At 40.9% G+C, this 24,196-nt stretch overlaps 1 protein-coding gene across 1 annotated transcript in view; it reads left to right on the top strand.

Annotated features, from left to right (window-relative positions):
• LOC127582839 (sodium channel protein type 4 subunit alpha-like) overlaps positions 1-24,196 on the top strand; it is a 158,187-nt gene that overhangs the window by 84,255 nt on the left and 49,736 nt on the right. Inside the window, exons 8-12 of the mRNA XM_052038404.1 lie at positions 2,633-2,696; positions 4,084-4,225; positions 15,476-15,688; positions 18,812-19,087; positions 20,684-20,810. Coding sequence (XP_051894364.1) covers positions 2,633-2,696; positions 4,084-4,225; positions 15,476-15,688; positions 18,812-19,087; positions 20,684-20,810 — 822 coding nt within the window. The remainder of the gene's footprint in view (positions 1-2,632; positions 2,697-4,083; positions 4,226-15,475; positions 15,689-18,811; positions 19,088-20,683; positions 20,811-24,196) is intronic.

Raw genomic sequence — 24,196 nt, 5'->3', positions numbered from 1 at the left:
TTAGGGTCAAGGATGACTTGCTTCCACTCTGGCTTTGAGATGACTGATGAGGCCAATGTGAGAATCATAGATCCTTCCATAAACAGGGCAGTTGGAACAAGACAGGGTGGACGGTTCTGAGATTTGAGAAATGATGCACTCCTTCTGCTGTCTATCTGGTAGTATGGACTTGAGGATTTCAGTGCCATCCTGAGCAGCCATGGGCTAGAGATTCCCTGGAGTCTGTTGGGCTGATACATTTTTTTAAAAGAAGATTTTCAGAACATCCTTGAATCTGGCTGGTAATCCCTTCCCAAGACAGAGTTTGGAAAAGAGTGCCTATTTTGAGAGCCTGGAACTGGACTAATGACCAGTGTAGCCTGCCCAGCAGAGCTGATGCTGGCGTAATTTGGATCACAATGTGCTGGGATGTTGGCCTGGGAGAGAAGACTTACGTGGATTTGTTTATCCTTCTGGTAGATTTGGAGGATATTGCAGAGGCATCGATGGTGGTATCTTTCCAATGCCTAGAGGTGCCTGCTGTTAGTAGGCCAAACCTCACAAGCACATATAGAGACAAAAATCACTACTTCCCAATGGACTGTGAGTTTCCTATCAGGTTTGAACTCTTAACCTTCAAGCACCCTTTTTCTCAATCAACCAAATATTGTTTGGTGGCTCTTGAGATATGGGAAGTGATCCACATTTTTCATGGTTTCACTGTGAACCTTTATTGTTGGAGAGTGGACTTGTACAGAAGGGCAGGCAGGTGGAGGACCTGTGTCTTGCAAATATTGAGCAAAGGTCCAAGCTCTCCTATTGTTTTAATAATTAAGTTGGCAATGACTTGGAGTACAGTCTCCAAACCTGCACTTTATCTGGGTATTGCAGCTTGACTACTGAGATTGGTTGACCTTTGTTCTGGAGTATAGGCACCAAGGGTTGAACAGTTTCCCCTTAGTCCTGTGGATTATACCTACTCCAGTGGTAATCTTGTTGAAGGTGAGGTGCAGCATTGCATTGAAGAAGATTGAAAAGTTGGGCTGATGTCAGTCTGCATTAAGATTAATATCCATCAGCCACTGTCTGGTTTCCAGTAATCTTGATTAAACACAATTTAAAACAAGAAATGCTTCTTACCCAAATTGGTAAAAAATTGGTCTGTTAAATGGATAAATATGAAGGAGCTTGCCACAACTGTTTTACAACAATGGAACCATCACAAAAGTGAAATTTTCCTTCTTCAACATTCTACCTATTTCACTGAGCCCCTGTTATAATCCACTCTGTAATTACACTAAACATGTAAAGTAGTTTTTCTGACACAGTTTTTTTAAGCATGTGCATGCATACATTTTTCTGTCAAGTTTATGTTGGACCCTACATGGTATCTTGATCACAATTTCAGAAGCTCCTAAGATTTAGTTGCCCTGATGGTAAAGGCACAGATGTTGGAAATGCCCTATATGTTTATACATTTAATGGACCAAATGTTTACAGATTTGGATAAGAAGCACTTCTTGCTTGATCATGCGCCTAACTTCTTGCTTCTCCATATTTTCTATTCCTGTGTTGGATTTAACTGTTTTAATTAGTTTTTTAATATGTATAGTATTTAATACAGCTCAAGTGGCTGTACAAGGAATAGCTGCTTCCTAGCTTATTGGTTCGTACATTAGGTGAATACGTGTTTTTTCATTGGTTGGTTTGGCCACAAGTATCTAATAGGTTTCCTGATTGTACTATTGTTAGCTAAAGTAGCTAAGGAGTACCTCTCATCTCAAGTATAAAAGATGTCATTTTTTTGTGAATCTCACTCTGGCCCACTTCCCCCCCGCCCCCCCCCCCCCCCCACCCCGCCACCGGCCCTAGCTCATCTTTAGTTCCTTTTGTCTCAATTCATCTCCTAGTAGTAAAGCTAGTGCCATGTGCTCTGTAACTGTTTCTTTGTTTTGAACTTTTCCAATAAAACTTTCTGAAGTACCAAGTTGTTTTCAACTCATTCCTGGACTCCTGAAAGAGCCTGCAGATTTGAAAATAACCAGATCCGACAGCTGTAAGCCAAAGGTTATTTTGTATTGCAGAAGCAAAGCTGCAGCCATCAATCCCCCTTTACTTTAGAAAAGAATAAAACTCTTGTCCAATAAGTGATGAAGAAAAGTTATTTCACCCTGATGGTGGAAGAAATCTGGACTTCACAGAATGAGAATGTAAACCCTCATTACATTTGAACAGTACATGAAGAACTGTGACTTTGTGGGCTGTGGAGTTCGTGTTGGAAGCATTGGGAAGCTCTTTTTTTCAACTAGCACAGACAAGATGGGCTGAATGTCCTCATTCTGTGTGCTAAATTATCTTTGATTCTCCTATTCAATAACTTCTTAAGGATAACTCAAAAAGGCTCAAAGGATAACAACACAATTCACTAAACTACACTTTCACATCCTACTATAAATGCAGATAAGAGAGACAATTGACGGTAGATTCCAGTCAAAGTTAGCTGCAGAACGGAAGTGATACCAATAGCAAGGAGTGAACATTCCACAAACTCTAAAGACTTTAATGTCACAACAGCAAGATTATATTTTTATTTTTGTGTATTTGTGACCTCAGAACGCTAAAGATATTTTTGTATTTCTTTTTGAACCCCAAGATAATCACTACTTTCTTGAAGGTGCTGCTGATGCATTGCTGTGTGGGAACGGCTCAGATGCTGGGTAGGTTACCTCCTCTTACTTTCAATTCCTCATCAAACAATGGTGTTGTCAGGCTGTGGTTGTGGGCTGTGCTTATCGCTGCATGATTATTTCAATACCGAGCAGCAGGAAAGTGAAGCAACAGCTGATGAGGAGGAAAAGACTGCAGCTGGAGCTACCATCTTTGTGGAGGGAAAGCCAGGAGTTGAAGTGGCTGACATGTGACAGAACCACCTGCTCTTAGTGATAAATCTCCGATTGAGTGCACAAGTATATGGAGATTGTCCTTTTAACACAAGGTGAATTAATTAGGTTTATTTTTAACACACTGGTTAACACATTGTCAGCCATGGCAGAGTACTGGCCCTCTGGTATCTGGTTCAGAAGGTTGTGTGTTCGATTCCCACCCCTGAAATGTGAGCACATAATCTGGCCTAATCCACTCGCTTAGAGTGGAGAGAGTCCTGAATGTCACACAGATATAAAAGACCCCACTGTAGCTATTTGAAAAAGTGCAATGGAGATCTCCCTGTTATCCCTGCTGAAATGTATTCCCTCAATCAATGTTACCAAAATGAACCATCAAATCATTGCCCCATTGCCAATTTTAGGGGCTTACTCCATTGGTTGCACACTTCCTACATCACAATAGTAACTGGAATATGGAACCATTTACTTGGTTGTAAGGGCCTTTGGGACATTCTGAGGTCATGTTAAACAATTCAGAAATAGCCTAACTGAAAGCAGAGCATTTAAAGTATTTAAAATAAATACCTTATGTATTATTTACTTTTAAATCAAATCACCAAATATAATTTTTTGTTAATTCTATCCTACTTAACAAGGAATAAGCCTTACTTTGTCTAGTATTCAGTTTGTTGTTAATTTCTTGGGTTGATTTTCAAGGCTTCCATTTGCTGTTAATGAGGCAGTTTAACTCTAAACTTTCTGCCGTCACAAAGTTTAAAAAAACACAGTTGGATATTATTATTGAATATAAAGTACCATAATCCATTATACATTGAAAGAATAATAAACTATTTGAGATATAATATTTTAGGTGAGGTGTTAAACTGAAGCCACTGTTTGCCTATTCAAATGAGTGGAAAAGACCCAGTGGAACTATCTGAAGATGTGCAAGAAAGTTTTCTCAATGTCACGACCAACATTTATCCTTCAACATTCTCCACTGAAGCAGAAACCTGCTTATTTATTTCATTGTTATTTGCTGGGCCATGCTGATGGAAAATTGGCTGCTGCTTTTGCCAACATAACAGCAGTGATAGTGAAATTCTTTAAGATCTCTCAAGAACATTACTTGTTTGTGGAGAGTGCTGCATGATAGATACCATGCCATCACTTTCTGGTGTTGAATTTTCCCTAATTAATTATTTGATGGCTTTTCCAGGAAATGTCCTGATGGATATATGTGCATTAAGGCTGGGAGAAATCCTAACTATGGCTATACCAGCTATGATACCTTTAGTTGGGCATTTCTGGCACTTTTTCGACTTATGACTCAAGACTACTGGGAAAATCTTTTCCAGTTGGTAAGTGTTAGCAACTGTTGAGTGCTGAATATATTTTGTTTTCTATTATCACTTCTCACACAGAATTACTGAGCAGTGTTAGAAAGGGTATGACATCACTAGTATTTGTGAAACCATTTGGTATGAATGCTCAAAAGGAGCTGAGAATGCTGAACAGACCAGGTGCTAAGTTGTGTAACACATGACAAGATGCACAACTGGTGGCCATGAAGAGCTGGAAACTTTGACTTTAGAGTGAAAAAGCTAAAGCAAACTATAACCATGAGCCATTCTTGTACATTAGACCACCATTTACAACATAGCCTCTGGTATTGATTCCAAGTACAGTCTTCTTTCCCTGTCTGCTTCCCTCACATTTCTTCACAATCTAACCTTCCCCTTATAACACAGATTTTATTTTTTCCCTTTTTAGCTAAACTTTCTATTTCTGGCTTCCCTTTCATTCGCTCCTACTCTTTGTTTCTATCTCAATCATTCACTTTCTCTCACACTCTTCAGCTACCCATGTCGCCTGCTCCATTAATTATATTGGTGCAAGAGAAGGTATGGTGCTGTTATTACCAGGTTTAATTATATGGTGCTCGGCCAGGAGTGTATTACTTGCTCTGAAGGGTTCTTGAATAAATGTATTAATTCCAGTGTTTCTAGAGATAAAATTTACTGGCTAGGAGTTTCATTTTCATTGCATTAGTTTTTCCAGTGCAATTTCCTTGAAATAAGCAAAAAATTGTGGAAATTTAAGGCATGAATTGTATTCAATACAATTGGAGTTTCCGCAGTCTTTCATGCTCTTTTTAAAAACATTGTGTTAGAAGCTGGCCCCGCCTACAAAACTGGCCACGCTTCCAGAGGGAACTTATCATAAATGGGTGTTTCCACTAATTGTGCTCAGATGCATGGTTTCAAGAGAGCCTGGAATGTTTGAGATAATTCTTTTGCTCACAAGATATGTATTCAAATGTTTTGAATGAATGTTTTTTTCAAATTATTCAGAGAATATTTCTAAACCAGCATCTAACAAGAAATTAGAACATAGAACATAGAACAGTACAGCACAGGAACAAGCCCTTCGGCCTACAATGTTGTGCCGGATCAATTATGTAATCAAATGCCCAACTAAACTAATCCCTTCTGTCTACACAATGTCCATATCCTTCCATTTCCCTCACATTCATGTTCCTATCCAAGAGCTTCTCGAACGCCCTGTCATATTTGCCTCCACCACCGCCCCTGGCAGTGCGTTCCAGGCACCAATGCTCTCTGTGTAAAAAACTTGCCCCGCACATCTCCTTTGAACTTGCCCCCTCTCACCTTAAATGCATGCACTCTGGTGTTAGACATTTCAACCCTGAGAAAAAGATACCGGTTGTCTACTCCATCTATGCCCTCATCATCTTATAAACCTCTATCAGATCCCTCAGCCTCTGCCACTCCAGAGAGAACAACACAACTTTGTCCAACCGCTCCACATAGCACATGTTCTCTAAACCAGACAGCATCCTGATAAACCTCTTCTGCAATTTATCCTTTCTTAAATTATCTTCTCAAAACATAAGGTGAACTTTTTGTCTTTTATGGGATTTTAAGAGGTTTATAAATTTTCCTCCATATAATTCATATATCTGCAATTTGCATGCAAATCTGTTTCCTCGAATTGCATTAATAGTAAGAAATGATTATTTCAATTTGTTGCACTTCTTCCAAATGAACAGTGTAGGACCATCAAAGGCCTCATAACAAAGGCACAAAGGCATGTCCTTGGGAAGACAGGGAAGAAACAATAGTGGGGTTGCAACCAACTGTGAATACCATATGATCAAGAAACAATCTTGTTCCTCCTGTCTTTACAGGAATCAGTTTCACATTTTACTTGGTAACCTTTCTTTCCTTGGTGACTGCTGCTTAGTCTGGAGCATCTTTGGAGAATCCGGAGCTGAACAGGCCTGGAACCAGCTCTTCTCCTGATTGTCTAAGTTTGGTAAAACCCTTACCCTTGTGTTAAATACACAAGGGCCCAATACATGTTTGTGGTGGCCAGTAAATTGGATACAACTAGATTCAATGTCTAGATTGAAATTTCCCCAGCTGGTCACTAACAATGACATAACCACACTCTACTGAGAGAGCCTCACTGAAGACAACCTCTACTAGAGTGTTCTGGGGTTAAGTGGTTTTGATAGATATTGGTATCTGAAGCATTCTGAAAGGCAGTAACTTCTATATATTCATTAGCATTCAGTGCCCAGATGTATTTTCATGATGTTTGGAAAAAGGTTTATCTCATTTTTGAAAATTATACTGAATGAATCCTGCAAATCCTCACAACTTCTGACAAATCATAACATCCAATATAAGTCACCTTTGAGTCAGGAGGGTATTGGTTCATAAACATAGGCCAACATTTTAAAACACCTTTGTTAGAGGCACCATTCTGTGTACATGAAACCAATATCAAGAGGATACAAAAGATGAATGACATTCTTTGTTCATTTACAATAAGTGGGCAAGATGATTTGCTTACATCTGATTGCCCTTGAGGAGGAGGTGGAGATGGGTTTTCTTGATCTGTTGCTGATCTGCAGCTGGTGGTGTTCTCATTTACCCTTGTGCTTCTAGATGTCATTGGTTTGGGAAATGCTATCTGTAAACACGGTGCATTTTGTAAATGGTAAACACTGTGGCTTCAGTGAGCTGGGAACGCACACAGTGAAGGTTTAGGCTAAAGGACGAGGTGCCAATGAAGTGGGATGTCTTGACTAAGATGGCATCGATTTTTGTGAGTACTATTGAAGAAGAGCAGACCAATGCTTATTCGTTAATCAACGTCACTTAAGACATCTTCATTTAGTATCTGGTTGCATTTGATTCTTCTTTGGACCTTGCTGTGCACAAATTGGCTTCCAGATTTCCTCACACTGGCTGACTACACTTCAGTGATGCTTTTTGGTATTTGAGGATGACGAAAACATGCACTTTTTGCTGCTAGATGTTCCTGATGTGTGAGGTTCAACATCCAGATTGTGATTTTGTAAAGTCTATTATTTTTACCAATGCATTAAATTCAAACATCATTACTGCTAAACGTATGATATAATAGTTGCTGTGTAATGTACTCTGACTCTGAAATTAATTTCATTAAATTCAGTGGATTGAATGTCAGAGACAAGTTCCAAAACACTGCCCTTACTTTGTTGACCATTTAACAGCACAATCCTGGATTTTATGTTAAACTAAAATTTATTATTCCTGTGGATTAGTTGAATTGTACTATGGAGCTTGGAACTAATGAATGAAAGCAGGTAACTTAAGTGAAATGTTTTTGTCTGCAGTTTTAATTACTATGTTAAACATGGAATCATAGAGTCCTTTAGTGCATATAGGCCCTTCAGCCCTCCATGTCTATGTTAACCATCAAATACCTATATATACTAATCATAGTAACCAACGTTTAGTCCATAGCTTTCTATGCCTTAGCAATTCAAGTTGTCATCCAGATGCTTTTGAAGATGCTCTCACTTTGTAGTGAGAGTACCTACCTCTGCCACCTTCTTAGGCAGTGCACTTCAGATTGTAACCACCCTTTGGGTGATAAAATTCTTCCTCGAATACCCGCAAAACCTCTTACACCTCACTTTAAACCTATGCCCTAATGTCAGCTAAACATTTTTCAGTAAATAATTCTGCAATTAAAATATACAGATAAATAAATTTATATTTATATATCACACACTGTAATTTCTGTGGACTGCCGATCTGGAGTTCAAGTTCAAATCCAAACAAACTGTGGGAATTTAAATTGAGGTTATTAAATAAATCTGAACTATTAAAGAGAAACTGATATTAGTGATGGTAACCATAAACCTACTGCATTGTCATTTTAATCCATCTGATCCATAAGTGCTTTTCAGAAAGAAATTCTGCCATGCCGACCAATCTGTTCTATATGTGACTCCAGTCTATGCCAAAGAGATTGACTCTAAACTGCTCTCTGAAATGGCCTGGCAAGCCACTCAGATGTTTCAAACCATAAATTTCAGTAAGCCTAAAACTGAATGGAGTACAGGCAGTGACTTAGGCAACAGATTTAGCAAATTAAAGGTCAGACCAAGCAAGTCATCCTTGTCTCACTAGTATCTGGGGAAGTGCCAACATTGTAGGAGTTGTCCCATAGACCACGTCATACTTACAGAACAGTCCAGGGTCTTCTGTTACCAGCTCTGGGCAGCTCCTGACTCACTGGCAGGGGCATAAAGATGGGAGGAGATGATCCTATGAGTCCTCACCATTGACTTTGGACTTCATAACGTAAGGATTTTCACCCCTACCTGCTGATTGCCAGCTACCACCCTCCCTCAGCTGATGAATTGATTCTCCTCCAAGCTAAACATCATTTGAAAGAAGCAGTGAAAGCAGGAAAGACACAGAACATACAGTGGGTGGTGAATTTCAATGAACATCATCAAGAGTGGCTCAATAACCCAACTAAACCGGCCAAGTTCTAAGGACATGGCTCTCAGATTGAGCTTGCAACAGGTGATGAATGAACCTGCATGGGGGAGAAACATGATCTCATCCTCACTAAATTACCTATTGCAGATACATTTGCCTATAGTGGTCTTAGCAGGAGTGACTGCTGCATGGTCCTTGTGGAGGTGATGATCTGTAGCTACACTCAGGGCATTGTCCATGATGTGTTTACCACTATCAACATGTCAGTTAGGCCAGATTTAGAGCAGCCCTAGCCACTGAAAAGTAAATTTTCATGAGGTGTTTTGCTTCATTAACTGCCAAATTATATTCCACCACTATCTGACATACTTATTCCCATCTGTCAGGCAACCAACCCTGAGCCATAGAAGAGAAACCCAGGAGTTGCACCAAATTTAACTAAAACTGAGGTGTCCTTCTGGTGAAGTCACAATGTAGAACTTCCAGAAAGTTGGCCAGTGGAAGTAGAATACCAAAGCCAATGGATCAGAACAAAACTCTGCCATCTTGTCATATCCTGTCATGAATGGCAATGGACAGTTAAAGAACTAACAAGAAGAGAAAGCTTCAGGGGCATGCCCATCATCAATAGTGATGGAGCTCAGCATGTGAATGCTAAAGTTAAGGCTGAAGTACTTGCAACCATCTTCAGCCAAATTGGTAACCCAAGTCATTCTCCTCCTGAATCCCCAATGGTCTTCCTTCAGCTAATTTGAATCGCTGCACACAATATCAAGAAATGGCGGACCATACTGGATATCTGCAGTCGAGATGATGCAGGGCCTCAACCCAAAACGTCAACCATTTCTTTCCCTCCACAGATGCTGCTCAACCCGCTGAGTTCCTCCAGCAGTTCCATGGACTGATAGGAATTTTCCGAAGATTAGATTTGAAGATATCTTCCCCCATCACCCCACCTTCAAATTTCGATCATGGGGTCTGTAATCTGGTTCCCTGCTCCAGACAAGATAAAATACAATCGCTATCTTGGTCTATCTCATCTAGAACCAAGAAACCTAAGTCATATAACCTTTCAACCTTTGTCTTTCCCAGTGAGAACATACCTAATGAAGATCATCAGTCCTCAATCTTTTCAATCAATCTTGTTGCTTTCTTCTGTATCTTTTCAGTTGTGATAATATCCTTTAAGTAATATGCTAGCCAGAACTATGAATAAAATGGTAAGTGTGATCACATCAGTGATTTATAAATTACCTTGGCATCTTTGGCTCAGCATTGAATTTTTAATACATTCTATCAGTTGATTTATTTTGTTCCCTTGCAGCAAACATTTTTGTGATTGTTTCAATTTATCGTAAATCAGAAGTTCAATTACTTTCATTTTCCATTCGTACTTTTTTCAACCTAAGTTCTACTGAGCTTTCTTAGTATATATGATGATTCAAGGTACAATATAAACAAAACTCAGAAGTGTAACAATGATGTCTTATTAAAGCCATGTGCAAGTTGCGTAATAAGAAAATCATTCCCTAACTTTGGAGTGGTTTTATCGTTGCCTTGCACAGTGGCACAGCTAGTAGGGCCACTGCCTCACAGCATCAGAGACTCAGGTTCAATCCTAATCTTGGGTGCTGTCTGTGTGGAGTTTTCACATTCTCCCTGAGACTGTGTGGGTTTCCTCTGGGTTCTCTGTTTTCTTCTCACAGCCCAAGGATGAGTGGGCAGGTACGTAAATTGTCCTTAGTGTGTAGGTGGGAGGTAGAATTTGTGGGGAGTTGACGAGAATGCGGGGTGAATGAATCAAAATGGGATTAATGAAGAAGCAATATAAATGGTTGGTTGACTGATGTTTAACATAGACTCAATGGACTGAAGGGTTTGCTTCCATGCTGCATCTCTCTATTGTACAGTCATATCTTTCTCATGGAGTGTGTTGGAGTCATTTTCACAGAACATGATCTTATAAGTTCCAGTTGAAAGTCTGTGAATCAATTCATTTTTATCATAAATGCAGCTTTTATATTTTTCTTGCCAGAGATCAGCAGGTGGAGGGAGCATATGGCTTTGCCAGGATTGCAGGCACCTCCTTAGCGTGGATAACATTGACGCACGCACATTGCTTTGCCAGCACCACTTGGCAATGTAGCCATGCACCAGACTGAAAGAAAATGTATTCCCTCAGTACCCAGCTGTTGTGGGATCATAGGCAGTAGATCTTGCTGGTCAATGCCCCGTAATAGTGATGATGCCTTTACTATGAAGCAATCTACTCTGCCAGGTGCAGTTAACCCACCACAACATGGAAAAGCTTACTTGTGGGTGATGTGGGCTAGTCATTGACAATGTGGCTAATGACTGGTATATAACCCTTGGAAAAGTGTAATGAAAACAGGAATTGCTGGAAGTAAGTCAGGCAGCATCTGTGGAAAGAGAAACAGAGTTAATGTTTCAGGTCACCTGTAGTTTTAGTTTGATTTTCAGTTCTTTGAAAATGCATATAGTACACATATAATGGAAGTCATACTACCTTGTGAGATGTTATGGACCAGATCACTTCTGAGCTGAAATAATGATCCTGCAGCCTGGAAGCTACTATTAAAGGTTATAAGGCAAAATCATGTTTGACTAATTTATTGGAATTCTTTGAGGAAGGAGCATGTGTCTTGAATTAAAGGGAACTAGTGAATGACCTGCACTTATATTTCCAGAAGGCCTCTGATAAGCTGCCAAATAAAAGTTATTTTAGAAAATAAAATCACATGGTGCAGGTAGTAACATATTTTACTGACAGGCCAATGGGAAACATAGAGTGGGCATAGGAGACTTTTCTTGATTGGCAAAATACGAGTGGTGTACCACAGGATTTGGTGCAGAGGTCTCAGGTTTTTGCAATTGATATGAATAATCTGGCTGAAGGCACTGCCAGTATTGTTGCTAAATTTGTTGACAGGTATGAAAGTTAATTGTGAAGAAGACATAAGGTGGCTATAAAGGGATGTGGATAGTTCGGTGAGTGGGCAAAGATCTGTCAAATGGGGCACAATGTGGGAAAATGTGGACGTGTTCATTTTGGCAGGCAAAATGAAAAAGAAGCATATTATCTAACTGGTGAGAGAGTGCAGAGTTTAGGAATACAAGGGGACCTTAAAAGGCCAGTGCATTGTCACAGCAGGCAATTAGGAAAGCTAACAGAATGTTATTGTTTATTGCTAGGGGAAATTAATACAAAAGTAGGGCAGTTATACTTCAGTTATAGGATATTGGTGAAATCACACCTGGAGTACTGTGCACCGTATTAGTTTCCTGATTTAAGGAAGGATGTTAATGCATTGGAACAGTTCAGGAAAGGCTTACAAGACCAGCACCTGGAATGGGTGTGTTGTCTAATGATGAAAGGTTGAATGGAGTAGTCTTGTATCTGCTGAAGTTTAGAATAGCAAGCAGAGTTTAGGAAAACATATAAGATTATGTGAGGTTTTATGGGTGGACATGGAGGATATTTTCTCTTTTGGGAGAATCTAGAATGAGGGGTTGCCCATTAAAGACTGAGATGAAGTGAAAACTTTACTCTCAGAAGGTTGTAAGTCTTTGGAATGCTCTATCTCAAAGGGTGGAGGAAGCAGCGTCTGAATATTTATAAGGCAAAGGTGGGTAGATTCTTGGTCAAAATGAGGGTGAAATGTCGCCACAGATAGACAGGAATCCAGAATTAAGGTTATGATCAGAGCTGCCCTGATCTTGTTAAAGCTGAGTGGCCTATTCCTGTTCCTAATTCAAATGCTTGTATGTCTGTATGCTCTATTACTCAAAGTTTCTGGTGATCCCTTGATTGTTCCACAAGCTTGCCAAAGTAATTGAACATCTCTTTGCACCAGAATGAAAATGAAGAGCTGGAGTGTGAAAGGAGGAGGAGGAGAAGGAGGAAAAGGAAGGATGGAGGCAACCCAAAGGTCTCTTCCTGTCCAGGTGCCCAGAAAGACCCATTCAAGTGTGATACCAGTGGCTCTAACCCCATTTTTCTATTCACCAATGGTGCACCTTCACTACGAAGGCACCGTGAAATATTCATTCCAAACTAAATCATGCTATATTCCATAAAAGTCAACTAAATATCCATGTGCATTTACATAGTGCCTGTTTTTTATATGTCTTTGCCTGTTGAAGTCCTCCTACATAGTGCTGTGTGCTCTTCTTAGATAGAGCACAAGGAGGACTTGCTTCAGGTCTATTTCTGTGGGTTCTGAGATGGCTGTGGTTCAGAGATTCGCTTATCCTTCCTGTAGACTTAGAGGTTTTGCAAAGACAGCACTGCTGGTATCTCTACAGAGACACTTTCTGTCAGTTGCTTCTGTCAGAATTTTACAGACGAGTAGAGATCACTGCTGGGTAGACCACAAGGTTTGTGCTTGGTTTGAGGTCTTGATGTTCAAACACTCTCTTTGTCAGATATTCAAGGATTATACTGGTGCAGTGAAGGCGATGGTGAATTTCATTATCAATGTTCACTTGCGCTGAGAGGTGGCTGCTTGAGATATGGGAAGTGGGCTATTTTTTCCAGAGTCTTGTTGTGGACTTCTATTGTCAAGGGATGATGTTGTCTAGCAGGAACAAATTAGGAGAACTCTGCTTTGCAGATATTACAAGTAAGGACTTTGATTTTTCAGTGATGAATGGAGAATGGCTGGGACCTTGCCTCATTCTGGGGGAAGCTTGCTGCAGGTGAAGTGCAGCAACACAGTGAGAAAAATCAATAAAAGTGTTGGAATGAAGATGCAACCTTGCTTGACACAATTTGCATTGAGATTAGTTCTGTCCTGGCCCCATTGGTTAAGATCATTGCTTGCAAGCCATCACGTAGCAGACATAAGATGAAGCTGAATTTCGGCAGGCAGCCAAATTTGAGAAGGATGGTGCATGGCCCTTCTCAGTTGACCAAGTCAGAATCTTTTATAAGGTCAAGAAAAGCCATGTGCAGTGGTTGATGCTGCTCCCTGCATCGTTCTTGGCGGTGATGCTTAATGACAATCTACTCCTGTACTTGCTACATGGTTTATGGGTGGCTGATGACTTTCAGTTAAAGAGATTGCAGGTGGCCTTGGGGTGAATCTCACATAGTTGCACGCCCAGAGCTGGCTGTAGACTGCAGCAGACTGGGCTGGACAGTTGGTAGGCAAAGGCAAAGCAATAGGAGAGAATGATGTCATCCTGAGAGGTGATAGCAGATTTGTGCTTCATGAAATCATTACTACTCTCCCCACATGCTCCTAAGCAATCTCAGTAAGATGTTGGGAAGTAGATTGCTGGACAATTAAGAGACCATACAAACAACTTGCACACTCCACAGCCTAATGGCAGCACTCTGATTCCACTACAACACCCAGACTTGTGGTATCATAGATGCTACAGCATCAGTCATCAGATCACAATTAAGTCTGCAAGAGTCAGAATAACAATATTTCCCCTTTCCACTGGATGGGTTTTAAGTTCCATTTAAAGCCTGGGGTCAGGTTGAATTGAAACTCTTTTATGCTCCTTGACATTGCACATATTGTTCTGACAGGTCTGTCAATGCACCAAACGTTCCATTGCACACATCCACCAGCCTTCTCCTGTAGGCTACCACATTAGAGAACTCATTTGAGTCCACTGCAGAACTTCTGTATAACCTCACCCTCTGGTAAACCAGAACATGCACTGTCTCAGTCTCCTGCTATGGCTGAAAGTCATCATATCTGTTGTACAAACACGTGCAAATCCTGCCTCTATGCTGACTTCCAAATATTGGACAGTGAGCTGGGTTGGTGGCTGTGAATGTGAAATTGAGTGATGGTGTATCTTCATCATCACTGTCTTCTTGATTTTACTCTATCCTCTGAATGAAATGTGGTACTTGGTTATCTGAAGTGTAAAAAGGGAGAGGAGAAAGGGAAGGTGATGGATCAGTAGGAATTTGCATTGGTGACTTAAAAATCAGAAGAGGATCTTATCTGAGAGGGGGATGCAATACATGAAGGAAAACTACTTATCAGGATACAGCCATCTTCTATAGTTTCAAACTCCCCCCTGGTTACAGGGTAAACAAGAACTGTGCTAATAATCATTTCCCCCTTGGGGATTCAGATTTGCAGGTACTTGCTCTCCTCCCATGAGCTCTTGCTGCTCTTGGCTTCAGCTTTACCGTCTGGAAGAAAGTGGAAAGTGTGTTAATGTAAAGTATTTGGTGATGTAGATATGATGGTTGGAGATCAGGCATTGGTCACAGGTACAAGGCTTGCAGTAGTGCTGAATGTGTAATGATGAGGCAGGGTATGTGAATGTCAAGTTTCTGTCCTAATAATTAGAAGTTAATAGAAATATAATATTTCCCTCTTTTTACTCCACTTTCTATATTAATTTTAACATTGACTATTCTACTCCAACATACACTATTCAGACTTTACGTTATTTACTAACAATCCTTCAGTGTTAGGAGATACATGTTTGCTCGTTTTTGCTCAGTATCTTGTAGAAGGACTGCACTATTTCAATTAACCAACATCCTGACCAAAAGGATGATTTAAAAGCCATCCATAAGCTACCCATCCATATCCAAATCCATCCATATCCAAATCCTAATCCTAAAAATGCTGTAGAAGGTACAATGTCAAGACTCAGCAGTGACCCCATACTTAACTAGCTCTCCACAGTGTTCAGTCTCTTAACGATTTCCAAATATGCAAATCATTGGTTGTTTCCAGCATGACTCTAAAACAAGCAGACATCAATTGAGCAAGAAATTGCCCTCTCCCATTTCTCCCACAGACCCTGCGTGCTGCTGGCAAAACCTATATGATCTTCTTTGTGGTCATCATCTTCATTGGGTCGTTTTATCTGATTAACTTAATTCTGGCGGTCGTGGCAATGGCTTACGCTGAGCAAAACGAGGCCACCCTCCTGGAGGCTGAGGAAAAGGAGAAAGAATTTCAAGAGATTCTAGAAAGCATAAGGAAACACCAGGAAGAGCAAGCAGCTCAGGTGAGTAAACCAGTTACACTTATTTACCCTTCTTGTTATTTATTCGCACTCGGCAGTTGGACATTACTGCTCTTTATTGTCCACCCCCATCTACCCTGAGGTGGTGGGCTTCCAACTTTGGAACAGTTTGATATAAGTGAGACCCTGACTAGTAGAACCCAGAGTTAAGCACATTGGTGCCACAATGGAGTTATACACTGAGTGTGAGCAGGACTATATGTTTTCTTCGCTAAATGATATTTGTGAATCATTTGGGATTTTATAGCAATCCAGTTATTTCATCATCACCTATGCTAATTCTAGCATTCACTTATTTCAGTGAATTTAGATTCTAAAGCTGCTATTTATAGGATCTGGACTCTCATTCCCTAGACTATTAGACTTCCGACCAGCATGTTTTTATTTCATTTTTGAACCATCCACAATATCCTACACTGGAATCAGCTCATTTAACACAGGTCGAAGGCCAAATGTGAGAGTTCCCTGCTTTGCAGAGTGCACCCTCAATGTCTTAACTGGCTGATCTACCAGACATTTGTGTCTTTAAATCTACTTTCAGTGATTAAAAGTAATTGCGGATGTCAGAAATCTGAAATAAAACCAAAAACTGCTGGAAACAATCTGACCTGCTAAATGCTTCCAACATTTTCTGGTTTTATTATCAGTGATTGATGTACTTTTGCTTTGACTGACATTGGATTGCACTTTGTAGAAGGCTCTTGCCCTGAAGGGATAGTTACTGTAATTTACCCATTGCAAGTTTATCAGAACAATGAACAGATCCTCCCAGGTTATGAACACTTGACATGTACAACCCGTACATACGAACGAGCATTTGGGAAAACGGTAGGATGGATTTAACAGCTGCTGCAGGGCTGCAGGCATCTTCTGCGACCTGGGAACTCAGTTCACAGCTGCTTTATCGACTTGCAAACTCTTCGAGTTATGAACAGTTCACAGGAACAGAAACCTGCCATAAGATGGGGAGGACCTGCATGTAGTTGGTTATGAATAGGTTCCAATGATGATCATTTTGTGTATACCTATGGTTAATGCCACGTGCAAATACCTGCCCTGTTGGTATCCTCCAGAGAGGCTAGAATCATAAATCTAGGCTACCCAGAGGGATATGTTTCCCAGTTATTCACCAATAATGCTACCTTTAAACTTATACAGTTTCACAATAAATAATGAATTGACTGTTTTTTTCTTTCATAGGTGACTGAAACGTCTTATTATAGCATATTTTATGTGCATTTTAATTTAGACCAAAACTGTGCAAATTATTTCTATATTTTTAGAGGCTTGTTATATTTTATATTTTCTCATATTTCCTTAAGACAGAGAAGGAGGCCATTTGGCCCGTCAATTACACTTCCTCACTTATTTCCTTGTAATATGTTCTCTCTCACATACCCATCAACTCCATCCTAATTCTCTGAACACCTACCTGCACTAGGGGTTATTTACAGTAGCCATTGGGTTGTGGGAGGTAACCAGAGCATGGGGGAAATGTACGTTGTCACAAACAAATTCCACATACATTTCCAGATGCAAATTCCATACAGCCAGCACTAGAAGCCAGGATCGAACCCAGATCATTGGCACTGTGAGGCATAGCCCTACCTGCTGTGTTACTATGCTGCTGCAGTTATAAAGTTACTCATAGGATAAACCTTGTACATTGTACTATAAATAAGCATTAGTGGTTCGAATGGTTTCAAGGGAGTGAATAGAATTTTTTACATAAATGTTACCAGCTCATTTCTATAATTTGGGTTTGAAGATCTCCTGGGCTGATGGGACTTGTGTTACCTTTCTCTGAGGCCAATAAGGATCCTAAATGAAATGTAGTCTAAAGTCAGGTCCAGAGAAGAACAAGTCCAGAGCACAAGACTGAGAGAAATTTGGACTCAGTTTTGGTTCTCAAGATATTTCTGAAAGATGGCTTTTATGAAAAATGCTACAATTAATTGGAGTGCTGCTGCTTTCAAAGATCATGCTAAAGATAATGTGACTGAACATTGATTCTTCCGTGAGTGAAGAGCAGCTGCATCTATTACCGCATGATTACGTAGTGTAGCAGTTAGCGTAACGCTATACAGCGCCAGCGACCTGGGTTCAATTCCGGCCACTGTCTGTAAGAAGTTTGTATGTTCTCCCCGTGTCTGCATGGGTTTCCTCCGGGTGTTCCGATTTCCTCCCACATTCCTAAAGACGTATGTGTTAGAAAGTTGTGGGCATGCTATGTTGGCGCAGGAAACGTGGTGACACTTGCGGGCTGCCCACAGAACACTCTGTGCAAAAAGATGCATTTCACTGTGTGTTTCGATGTACATGTGACTAATAAAGATATGTTAATTTATGATTTCCGTTACTCTGGATACCAAACTGGATACTTCTGGCATCAGTTATCCTTGCAACCTTGACATAATTTTCACATCAGTTGTACATAAGATGATGTAATTCCCTAATATTCTTTTTGAAGTATTTCAGGGGAATTTAGGTTGAGGTGTCCTGGACTGACCATTGTGGTGCATTCCCAGAACAATGAAGTCTTTGCACCGCAGCACCATAAAATGAATGCCTCACTTATCTCTTTCAACCTAGCTCACTCTCCCACAACTGCACCATTTACCACCCCAAAATCTGACTCAGCCACAATTCCTGAGCCCTTGAGGCCCAAGTCCGGACCCTTACAACCCTTCTATCCCCTTGCTTCCTCTGATCTAAACAAATCACTGACCCTTAAGGCCATTCAGATCCTTCTGATCTCCAACCCTGTGTGGGTTATTGAGACCAACAATGGATGCCCAGTCTCCATCCCTCTCCCTGGCCACTTATCTTATTGTCACACCCAACCTCTGATTCTTTGGCTCCAACCTCTATGAATATACCACTCCCTACCCCCACCCTCCCTTCCAGACACTTCCCCTGTTTGCATCATTAACCCCCCCACCTCCCCCCCCCCCCCCCCCACCATGCCACACTGAACTTGGCCATTTAAGTGCACCAGAGTTTCTTATTCAGTTCTCAGGACTGGGATTTCTCACTTTATGGAGCATGAAAAGGGTAAGACATCTTCAAGACTAATAATGTTGAAATGTGCATTTATTCCTTCAGCTACGATCTGCTAAAGACCAGATTGGCAGCCACTACTCACTGGCAAGTGACAGAGTACAGAAAAAAGATGGTTCCCACAATGGTCCCATTGAGGATGAGCACGGCACAGGAGAGGACGGAGAAAGTCGGCAAGAATCTCTGACTGTTCCACACATTAAGCCGGGCATTGCCATTACAGTGAATGGAGTTGTTTCGCAAGATGCTGAAAATGGCACAGCGCCCAATGGCAGAGTTATGCCACCTGGTGTCACAAATAAAGTAGACATGAACAATGGAGTAGGTTTTTTTTATATTGATTTCCTAGTCGTGTTAACTGGTTTAGAACATGTGTTTCAGGAATATGGCACAAAGGCAGCCATTGCAGAACTAGGCAGCGGGATACTAATGGTTGGGAAAGAGCTTGGGGAGATTGCAGATAAGTATCTGTGGTTTGCTTTCAGATTGTGCAAAGCATTAGTCCAATTCTTCAGGAGCAGCCACATGGACCTTGCATCCTCAAATTAATTTTCAAAAAGACATGAAAAGTATCACCTTGCTCTGTCTTTTGGATGGAATCTATTGAAAGGGGAGAAACTGTTTCTGCAAGTAAATCCTTATTGTCATTGAGAGATACAGCACTGAAACAGGCCCTCTCGCCCACTGGGTCTGCACTGACCATCAACCATCCATTTACGCTAATGCTGCTAATTCTACATTAATCCCATCTTTTCATTCTTCCCACATTCTCATCAACTCCCAACATCACCCTCTCCCCTCCACCACCCCAGCTGATCAACCAGAGGATTTAATTTCAAGTTAATTTACAAAATAACTCGAGGAAGTTCAAGTAGAAATTGCATTATCCAGAAAGCAGGAGAAACAGAAATTTGCTCCAAGTTTTGTAAAGAGCAAAGCCATTGTTTTTGATCCCTTGCACAAACTTTATTCCCAAGATACCAAATCCAACATCACCACCACTCCCTGCCCCACCCCAATTTCCCTGCCCCGTCTTGGCAACCATCTGAGGTGGAACCAGATTGTTTTCATCCTTAATGGACTTGTGTACCAAGGTCCTCTGTTCCTAAATACTTTCCTTTGTTCCTAAATACTTTCCTTTGTTCCTAAATACTGGCCTTCCCAGTCATTGTATATGCCCTACCCTTAAAGTGCATCACCTCACATTTATCAGGATTAAATTCCACCTGCCATTGCTCTGCCAACTTTACCAATTGATTGATATCTTCCTGTAACCTAGGACTATCTTCCTCACTATCAACACTATCACATTTATGGCACGGTACAGTACGGTATGGGGCGGCATTGTAGCATAGCGGTTAGTGCGATGCTATTACAGCGCCAGCGATCGGGGTTCGATTCCCGTCGCTGTCTGTAAGGAGTTTGTATGTTCTCCTGTATCTGCGTGGGTTTCCTCCGGGTGCTCCGATTTCCTCCCACATCCCAAAAGATGTACGGGTAGGTTAATTTGGGTTTTAAAATGGGCAGCGCGGACTCGTTGGGCAGGAAGGGCCTGTTACCACACTGTAAATAAATAAAAAATAAAAAAAGATAAAAAAAGCTATTACAAAACTATTCAGCATGCTTAGGGTCATTTCTTGGATTCCAAGAACACTCTTTATCATATCAGATAGTAAGTTTAATGAACAGAGTACTGAGGAGCTTGTTATTTTCCAGTGTTGTTGGTGGGAAAGTACACTGAAGAAGTAAGTTTATCCAATTGTTGCAAAACCACAAAATCCATGTTCTTCAAATAAATTGATATGTTTGCATTGGACAATTATTAATCTCAAAGAGGGAATACATTCAATGGCAATGGCTTTGGTTTTTGGTTGGCAACCGATATCTTATTCCTAATCTGTACCTGCTCCCTTGCAGGTATCTGGTAGGGATGCAGATGATGAGATTCCTGGATCGAAACGGACCTCCCTGTTTCTAGAAGAGCCAGTATCCTCAAAGAAAGATGGGAGTGTCGCCAGTGTGTACAGCAATGCTATGCTGGATGGTAAGCTCCTTCTACATTTGAAATGGAAACAAAAACTGCATAAACTGGAAGTGTGAAATGAAAATAGAAAACGTTGGAGATAGTCAGGTCAGGCAGCATCTACAGAGAGAGAAACAAAATTAACATTTCGGCTCAAATGACCCCGTTCAGATGAAAGATCGCCAACCTGAAACATTCACTGCTTCTCTCTCCACAGGTGCTGCCCGACCCGTTGAGTATCTCCCGTATTTTCATTTCTTAGCTCTTTCTGCAAGTTGCTCATGAACACTACAGCTCTGATGGAACGATTTGATCCTCACTTAGTGCTTGACCAGTTCTTCCAGAATTTGAAAAAAAATTCATTTTATTTGATATGGGGAAAAGAGATTAATGTCTTTATCGATAGAATAACAATGGGGCAGTTTGTCTATTGGCCTAGAATTACTGTCTACTGTTTCTTGTTCTTCCACTGTGGTCCCCAGCAGAGTATCCTGTCTGGAGATCAACTCCCAGCAATTCAGAACTGTCTCAGCTCAGCGAACCTGCTGCACACACAGAACAGCTTTGGACAGGATATGGGATCCTATCTCCCAGACTCACTGTCTGTAAAAGCTGTCAGTGTGATGTCTTTGACATTCAGAAACATTCAGTAACACTCTGGACTTATAAAAAAAATTATAAAATTAAATAAATTTTACTTCTAAAGAGCTGAGATGTATATCTAAATACAAAAAAAAACAGCTGAAATCATTGACTCTGATTTAAATGAATAAATAAAACAATTTGAACTTTCTCCCGGAGCCACTGAAGGGGACCCAGGGTTAATCCAGTGAAGGGTCAGTGGTAGGTTTCTCAGATCTTGAGCTTGGAATTCTGGATAGGATTTGCTGCCCTGTTGAATTCCATGAGCAGTCTACCGGAGCAGGACAGGGGCAGCCACAGTTAACAGGCGCTGGGAAGAAGATGCCACCATCCATCCAGAACCACACCAAGAGTGGATATGAGACTTCCGTGGGCTTACATAGGTAAATCTCAGGGTGAGTGCTAGCTTTCAGTTGGAAGATCTGTTCCATTTGTTTTCAGTAATATGATTTCCAAATAACTTATGCCATCCCCTACAAATAATCAGACAACCATTGAAGGTCTCAGATTGTCCTAAAGCCCAACAGGCTCACTAATAAACTTTCCTTCCTGGACTGCCTACTGTCACCCTTGTCTTCCACTCCATGGCAGACTGCTGATGCCCTCAATGATATAGTAATGGGCAATTATGCTGCCATATCAATGATGTCTATGTCCATGGAATATATTATAATAAAATAAATGTTTCCAAATTTTCCATGAAGCCATTACCTCTTCAAAGATTTAGCTGATGCAAGGTTTCACATGGCCGTTTCTTGCGGCCTCATTGGGAGAGGAGAAAATCAGCTGCCTATATTTTTGGTTCCTGTGGATTTTGAAAGGGTAGGTACCTTTGCAAAGCCAGCTTCATGTGCAGCAAGTCAGTCATGTGCATGTGTTACGTTTTTACTTCATACCAACTCCTAGTAGTTGTGCAGTGAGCTGGAGGAGGTGGGGGAATGAAAATTATTAGAGATGCAGGCTTTAGCGAGAGTTAAATATCGGTTCTTTAAGCTACATGGACATATTTAAGTCAAAATCGTTTAACTTTTGGATCTGATAAAATGGCTTTTCAAACTCTTCCCAGTCTTTCCAAAACAGAAGGAAAAGTCCAGGAAGACAAACAAGGAGTCGAACAATAAGACAGGGAAACATGCAAAATTCTGTAAATGTCTTTTCGAGTGACTTTTGCAGTCGGGCAACGTTGCATGCAAATCTTTTAGGGTAGATTCAAAAGCTTCCGTATGTTAACTCTGCCACACGAATTATAGGCCTAGATTTTTGTAGAAAAATATCAGACTTTATCCGCAGACCTGCTGGCACTTCTCTGTGCACCTGGCAACAAATTCAGTATTTCTCATATATTTTGTTTATACCTCATCTTCTTACCATTCCATCACTTGTTTTCCTGTATCCTAGTTTCACTTATAAAGCCTATCAACTCCCTGGATTCTCCTGAGGGCAATTTGCAGTAGCCAACTAACCAACAAGTAAGCCTTAAGAATGTGGGAGGAAACCAGAGCAATCCACCTCATATACAAAAGAAATACATGCAGTCACAGGGTCAGCATGCAAACTCCATGTTGAGAGTACCCAAAGTTAGAATCAAACTGGGTAACTGGAGGTGTGTGGATTAGCAATAACTGCAGCACCACTATCCCTCCCTGCTATGCTATTGTACAAGCAAGAAGGCATCAACATCGTAGTCAGTTGTTTCATTTGTAGACTGCACTCCGATATTGCATTCACGCATCCAAAAAATCTCCACAAGGAGGGAAAGAAGATCGGGAGTTCTTCTCAATTAATTTCAATGGAGGAGAACCACAGTGAGGGGCTAAAATTAGTTGTGGTTTCTTCAGATTTACTTCAATTGTTTAAGTTTATTTAAATGGGTTGTGCTTTTAATGATATGCTTTTCTTTTAAATAATGATTTTTAAAATGTTAGTACTTTTAATAGATTGAAATAACTTGAATGCTTTTTGAATGCTTCTGAATATCAGAAACATTCAGAAACATCCATAGTTCTCGATAGCTTCGACAGTCAGCAATGACATTTGCATCACAGAAGGCTCTATTGCTGCACAGGGCCTCCTCATGACTGTTGAAGTTAGCTTCTCTCAGCAAGTCCCAACCAGGGAAACCAGTAAAGGTAAGTACAATTTTTGTCTGCATGTCAGTGGCAACTGCTTGCAGCTCACCGCTGACCAGAAATTCTGGGTTATTGGAAAGCAGTGCCCTAATAATAATTACACAAGAGAGACTGCAGATGCTCGAAATCCAGAGCAACACACACAAAATGCTGGAAGAACTCAGCAGGTCAGGCAGCATCTATGGAGGGGAGTGAACAGTTGACTTTTCAGGCTGAGATCCTTCATCAGGATTGGAAAGAAAGAGGGCAGAAGCCAGAATAAAAAAGAGTGGGAGGAGGGGGAGGGGGAGGAGCACAAGCTGATGGGTGATAAGTGAATCCAGGTTCCAGCTTCTCACCTCATTCCCACTTCTCCCCCCACCCCCCACCCCCCCGCCACACCTACCTATCTTCCCATTCCCACCTGGATTCACCAACCACATGCCAGCTCATGCTCCTCCACCTCTCCCCACCCCTTTTATTCTGGCTTCTGCCATCTTTCTTTCCAGTCCTGATGAAGGGCCTCAGCCTGAAAAATCAACTGTTCATCTCCCTTCATAGATGCTGCCTGACCTGCTGAGTTCCTCCAGCATCTTGTGTGTGTTGTCCCTCCTAATGATTTTTTTCTTTTAATCCATTCACAGGATGTGAGCATCG

This window comes from Pristis pectinata, chromosome 25 (assembly GCF_009764475.1).
Source record: "Pristis pectinata isolate sPriPec2 chromosome 25, sPriPec2.1.pri, whole genome shotgun sequence".
Taxonomy (NCBI): domain Eukaryota; kingdom Metazoa; phylum Chordata; class Chondrichthyes; order Rhinopristiformes; family Pristidae; genus Pristis; species Pristis pectinata.
Note: the sequence above shows the minus strand (reverse complement) of the source record. Positions and strands in the feature narration are given on the sequence as shown.